At 49.9% G+C, this 6,406-nt stretch overlaps 1 protein-coding gene across 1 annotated transcript in view; it reads left to right on the forward strand.

Moving 5' to 3' along the window:
• The window catches only part of LOC102987494 (aldehyde oxidase 2-like), a 73,478-nt gene that overhangs the window by 25,710 nt on the left and 41,362 nt on the right, over positions 1 to 6,406 (forward strand). Inside the window, 5 exon segments of the mRNA XM_055079357.1 lie at positions 2,158 to 2,306; positions 3,863 to 3,934; positions 3,936 to 3,957; positions 4,330 to 4,343; positions 5,942 to 6,037. Coding sequence (XP_054935332.1) covers positions 2,158 to 2,306; positions 3,863 to 3,934; positions 3,936 to 3,957; positions 4,330 to 4,343; positions 5,942 to 6,037 — 353 coding nt within the window.

A 6,406-nucleotide genomic window follows, 5' to 3' on the forward strand; every position in this document is an offset into this window, starting at 1 on the left:
GCCGCTCCGCGGCATGTGGGATCCTCCCAGACCGGGGCGCGAACCCGGTTCCCCTGCATCGGCAGGCGGACGCGCAACCACTGCGCCACCAGGGAAGCCCTCGGTATACTTCTTTTTCCTCAAAATCTTTAGTGTAGCAAGTGCTCCAGAAAGTTGCTGCACCTTTAACCCATGGACCCACAAACTCTGAGAAGCGTGGAGTTAGAACAAAATCCATGTTCTGAGAATCAAACAAAGACAAGGCTCTTTTCAACTCTGTTGACATACAGGCTAGGTTTTGTGACCAAAGATGGAATAAAATATGAATGGAAATACAGTAAATAGAATTTCCTCGGTACAGCTATGTCATGCCTGGCACAAAGTGAGGGGGTAATGTGAGCAATGGAAAAAGCCAAATGAAAGCCCCCAAATGGATTGTCTGGCCTCAGCCTGAGTTTGAAATCCGTACTTCTGAGCGCCCAGGCAGTAGCAACAGCTGGCATTTTTCTCTCCCCTAGGGCTTTTGGCTCTTCCTTCCTCCAAGTACCCTGTTCTATGTCAAATAAGGGATTATTACACTGGTCTGTGTGATGCTTCTGTGTAATGCTCCTGACCTTAAAAAGATAGTAATAATAATAATAATAATGTCTTTGTTTCGGATTTCTTCCCTGTGAATAAGGCTCTGGGTCTATAGGGTAGGAGGAACTGTATGATAGGAAACAAACTTGGTCTTCCCAGTACTCCTGCAGGCAAAGGGAAGGCAGCATTTTGCAGAAGTTAGAGACCAAGCTTTACTGGAACTTGTAGTGACGGGAAGCAATAGACCATCCCTGGTGGGTCTGGGTTGGGATCCCGTGTTACGGAGTGCCTTGTATGAGATGCTGAAGCAGAAAAAGGGTGAGGACTCTCAGCTGAGAGACGCTCCAGGGCAGAGGAGAAGTTTAGTTACTTTTAGGCAAGATTTGCTTAGCATACAGTTAATGAGGAGAAACTAGTGGTTTCCCTAATCAATTAGGTTAGCTCTGATCAATGAAGCAGCAGGGGGGTGTTGTGCGTGTATGTTGGCAGGGGTGGGGGAAGTATTGTGCCAAGTACATTGTTAATACTGATGAAAATAAAGTTACGTGGGGGGGTGAAATATTCTCCACGATCAATCCACAAGAGAAAAATCAAAGCCCGGCCCACAACCTGTTAAAAAACAGACTAACTGCCGTTAGAACCCAGCCTTGGAAATGATGTCAAATCAGACTCTACGTGTTAGTGATTCATTCTACAAACCCCAGAGAGATTAATTTTTAAAGTCCAGCTAAGTCACCTCCTGATGGTTTGGTGACTTCTTCATTTTCAAAGATTGATCTGAACCCTTTACATCCCTGCTACAAAGAAGCCCAAAGCCAGTGCTAATATCCTGCCAATACTCACGAGTATGGCTGCAACGGTTTTTAAATTCTGAGTTACTTCCTTGCCAGGCAGCAAATAGCATTGCCCTGATCCCCCTAGATGGATGCTCTTCCATTGCTCCTGCCCCCCAAGCCCCTCCCTGGGAACCCCCAACATCTCCACACCTAACAACAACCAACGTAATACCTAGGGCAGCTCCTTGCATGAGCTGTGTTCATTCTGATTGGCCGGTGCCCCTCCTGGAACTGGTTGTTGACGGTTTTGAATATCAAGGCTACCTGTAGAGGTGCAAATCAACAGTAAAAGCATTATTGATTTTTGACTGTGACCTAGGAAATTGAAAGACCTTTGACTGTTTTCATGCCATCATATTTATCCCCCTTAATCACAAAACAGCTTTGCATAGCTTCACTGTGGTCAGTCAGGAGGGAGTCACGGAAAGTTCTAGTAGAGTCTGCCACCTGCTAGTTTTTACTGTCATCCCTTCTCTCTGGCCTCTGTTTTCTTGCGTTCATTCAAAGAGTGTAGACCAACCCAGGGGTTCCCAACCCTGGCTGCCCAGGAGAACTCCCTGGGGAGACTTTGATAAAGCCCTGCACCCAGAGATTCTGATTTGATTGACATGGGAGTGGGGCATCTGTGCTGTTTGAGTTCTGGTGATTCTCTAAGCAGCCAGTGTGGAGAGCCACCGCACTAGCTGGACACCAAGGCCCTGGAGCCATGATTACAATCCAGTTGCTCCTCCCACATCACCTGTAACAACAATGTGCTTTCCAGCACTGACAATAGGTGCTGCCTGCAGTCTGGTCCAAGTCAAGGACATCTTGACTGAGAGGGTATCTGAGTTCCGGGAGAAGACCCAGACACACCAAGCATTCCTGAAGCACCTGAAGAGCCTGGCGGGCCAGCAGATCTGGAACATGGCCGTATGTCCTCCGGGCCAATCACGAGGCCCACTGCACCTATTTCTTAACCTCACCGAAATGTTGAAATAGGCCTTGGCAGAATCAGTGTGCAAAAGGGTCTCGGCAGATTGAAACGACAGGCACAATAAGTAACTATTCAATATTTAACAAACATTATTTAATAACATATTTCAAAGAAGACTCTAAGTCAAGTTCAACAGAATAAGCCAAGTAGGAATACGAGTGCTAATTTTGTGACAAGACCTTCAAAGAAGCTAATTTAGACTTAGGCTGCGTTAACAGAAGTATAATACCTAAAATAAGGAGGGTAGTCTCCTCTACCTCAGACCGTTCAGATCACAGCTGAAGAATAATGCTCAGATCAGGGAATCACACTTCAAGGTCTGGTAGTTTTTGACCTCAGAAGAAAGCAGGAGTAAGTTTTCAAAGTACACATGCTCCTTCCCTTACGTACCCCAAATGGTGTATTAGAAATCCTTGGGATACAGGGAATGGAGGCAGAACATGTTTCCTTTGAAAAATCTCTTCAAGTGATTCCAAAATGTTCCCATTCACTGTCAAGAACTCTGACTCAAACCCTGGAGCCTGGCAAGGAGATGGTGGCAGGAGGGTGGGGGGTTGGAAACCACATCAGAAAGAGGAATGATGGGGCTGCCTTCAAATATTTCTAGACTCCCAAGGAGACGTGTGATGTATTTCATATGATCACAAAGGGTAGAAGTATGACCCATAGGTGAGAATCCAGGGATGCAGATTTCCACTCAGTGGAAACAAGAACTTTAAAATTGAGCCATTCATAGAGGAACTGGGGTTCCCTGTCCTCACCCATGTTCCAGCCCGGGTCAACACAGCCCAGGTTGTCAGTGTAGATTCCATCACTACATGGGAAAGAGAGCACTGAGTGGACTGGCCAGTCATTTCCCTGCCACTTTCTGAGATGCTACAGCCTCAACCAGATCCAAGTGGAATCTCCCAAGAGGAAAAGGGCAACTCTCCCTCAGTGATGTGATGCCCAGCACCTCAACACAGCCCACGGGAAGTCCAGCAATTTCAGAGGCCGTGAGATGAGGCTGAGATCCCAAGGCAGGACGGAACCTCTGTGGCCAGCACTGTGGCCACCTGCACCAGCTAAGTAGGGGTGGTTCAGAATTGGCAGCTGAGCCTCACTCACTTGAATCCCAGTCCTGCCCCTTCATAGCTGGCAGAACTTGATCAAGTTTCACAATTTCTCTGTGCCCCAGTGTCTTCATCCGTAAAGGGGGAATAATTGCATCATCTCACTGGGTTGTTGTGAGGATTGAGTAAATACGTGTGAAGGGGTTAGACAGCAGGGGCAACATACCAAATGCCATAGAGTGCTCGTTACCTTCCATTCCCCACCCGATCCAAAGTCGCAGGTGGGTGGAGGCCTCCCACATGTTCTGAACTGAGTCTCATCTGCAGAGCACCCTGAGACTCCTCTTGAGCCTTTCACTACCAGAGAAGACCATAAGCAGGTGCCTATGGGTCTCGGATTTGAGGGATCGAATGACGAGACTCTAACTCTCTCTCCTTAGTCCTTAGGGGGACACATCATAAGCCAGCATTGCTATTCAGATCTGAATCCAATTCTGGCTATGGGCAACACTTAACCTCAATCTGATATCAGAAGGTAAGCTACCCCAGGACACTCTGAACAGCACCTGAAAAGTTTTTGTCTCTTTTTAAAGAATTGCTATATCAGAGCCCAGGTCTCTGGCTCTCAATCCACCATGGGAAGCCCAGGCTCCTGGCAGGAGGCACCCTGATGCAGGGGGTGGCTGATGCTTCCTTCCTCACCACCTGCCACATACACACAACACCCAGCCTGGACCACAGCTCAGTTAGCCTGCATCAGCCTGGGGCGGTATCAGAGGCTGACACGAAGTCTCTCTGTGGCCTGAGGACCAGCATCCCCTTCTCTTCATGCCCACCCCCCCAGTTGCTGTGTGAGAAGCCACAGATCTAGTGAGGACATGCTGGGGACATCATGGGGCCCCGGGAGGGGGCAGGAGGAAGGCGATGACTAATTTTACATGCTGGCTGAGAGGAACGCTCCCTTGGGGCGCTCCGTGCTATACCACCCTTGTCTCCCCCCGAAGTGCTCAGCCTTCACACTGCCTCTGGCTGCTACAAGGATGCTAGCACTCCCGTTTACTGGGTGCTGACTTTGTGCCAGGCTCTGCTGGATACTTTACACACGTCATGTCTAATGTGTCGAACCACCCGGCGGAGGTCGCTTGTAGAGGCAGGCATGAGATGGAAACCCAGTCTGCCTGACTTCCAAATGGGCATGCTTGTCTCTTCTCCATCAGCGCCTCCCCAGGGCTTCTAACTCCCCGCTTCCCTTGTTCCTCCCCCTCCCTCACCCATCAAATACCCTCCTACCGGCTGACACGGGCCCAGGCACTGGGTGCAGGGGAGCAGTCACACGGCCCCTTATGAACTTCGGGGTGTGGCCAAGCGGGAATTATATTACAGGCATTGTAACCCTCCCCAGGGGATTACTGGCTAAGACAATCCCGTCCCTGGTGGGTGGGAACTGAGAAGTGTTGGGAGACACCTACTGGCAGAGGACAAGCTCTCATGCCCCCATTCAGCTTTGTGTAGGGCCCACCTAGGGGGGAGGAGAGGAAAGGCCTCACCCCTGCCTGGCCCAGTCAACTGTTTTGCTGAGTCCTCCAGGCCTACGGTCCAGGACGACCATAGCTCAACCCCCAGAGACTAAGGGAGAAGCAGCCAAGGCTCTGGGGCATCAGGATAGCAAGGATGGCCCGGCCCCCATGGAGCCTTCTACACTAGGGCTAGGACTAGTAATACTAGCTGTGTTCTTCTGCTGGGGTGTTGGTTGTTACCTTGGGCTTAAGGTCTCTGTTTTCCCAGCTCTGCCAGAGCCACCTCCAGCCTGAGCTCAGGTCGCTCCGGTGAGGCCAGTAGAAGGGAGGGAAAGGTCCACAGGGGCTCCTTCGGGGTCCGCCTGACACCTACCTTCCAATCAGCATACCGCTGCTGTGCCTGGAGCGGAACCCACGTCGGATTCCCTGCACCACCGCTTGACCTCCTCACCACATCTCCTCTGTGGAGCCACAACCACTTTTTAAAGCCAGAGGGGACTTCTCTGACCACCATGTGGTGACAACGGGGCTGAAAGGAGGTTTTGTGAATTGTTCACTTTGCTTTAAAGGTGTGGGTATCCCGCTTAGAGGCCAACAGCGGTGGCAAGGACAAAAGGCAAATCCAATGATTTGAGCTCTTTTAATAATGGAAACGAACCACATCTCAGCTTAAGTTACGCCCTTACCTTAATCACAGTATTGAACGAGTTAGATTTAGTTAACCAGCCTCTGCTGAAAGATGAAAACAGGCCTGAGAGGCCTTGGGGACAGGAAGAGACCCAGTTCACACGGCACGTGCACTAACAAGAGTAAATGTCACGCAGCTGCTGCCACCCCTCCCTGCGGAAGGGACGAGGCGGCCTGGTCCGCCGCGCGCTCAGATCCCTGCGCTGCTCCCCGCAGAGAAAGGTGACCTTTTCTTCTCCGCTGCTGACATTTAGGAGTACAGAATAATCTCGCGTTCCTGTTGCACCTGTGCAGAAATGTCATTTTCTTCAACAGATTCCTCTAAGCGAACATTTTCTTGCTGGGCTGGCGAGTGCAGACCTGGAGCCAGAGGGAATTTCGGAGTCTGCGTATATTCCCCACTCTCAAAAGGTAAGAATTCTGCTGGTCACTTTTGAGAGCTGTTTTTCCTCTTTGCATAACTGAGTCCAGTCATCTGTAGAAATTTCAGAACAGATGGAAGGAAAATAAGGCTGCCCTGAAAACCTGTTTCCTGTCCTCTGTAGCCTGGTGCAGCACCAAGGCTTTCAGCAACCCTTTTTTTTTTTTTTTTGGTTTTTTTTTTTTTTTTAACTTTTTTTGGGTATAAATTCTTTTCGTTGTTGCGCGCAGGCTTTTCTCTAGTTGCGGCGAGCGGGGGCTACTCCTCATTGTGGTGCGCGGGCTTCTCATTGCAGCGGCTTCTCTTGTTGCAGAGCATGGGCTCTAGAGCGCAGGCTCAGTAGTTGTGGTGCACGGGCT

Source organism: Physeter macrocephalus, chromosome 2 (assembly GCF_002837175.3).
Source record: "Physeter macrocephalus isolate SW-GA chromosome 2, ASM283717v5, whole genome shotgun sequence".
Lineage (NCBI taxonomy): Eukaryota > Metazoa > Chordata > Mammalia > Artiodactyla > Physeteridae > Physeter > Physeter macrocephalus.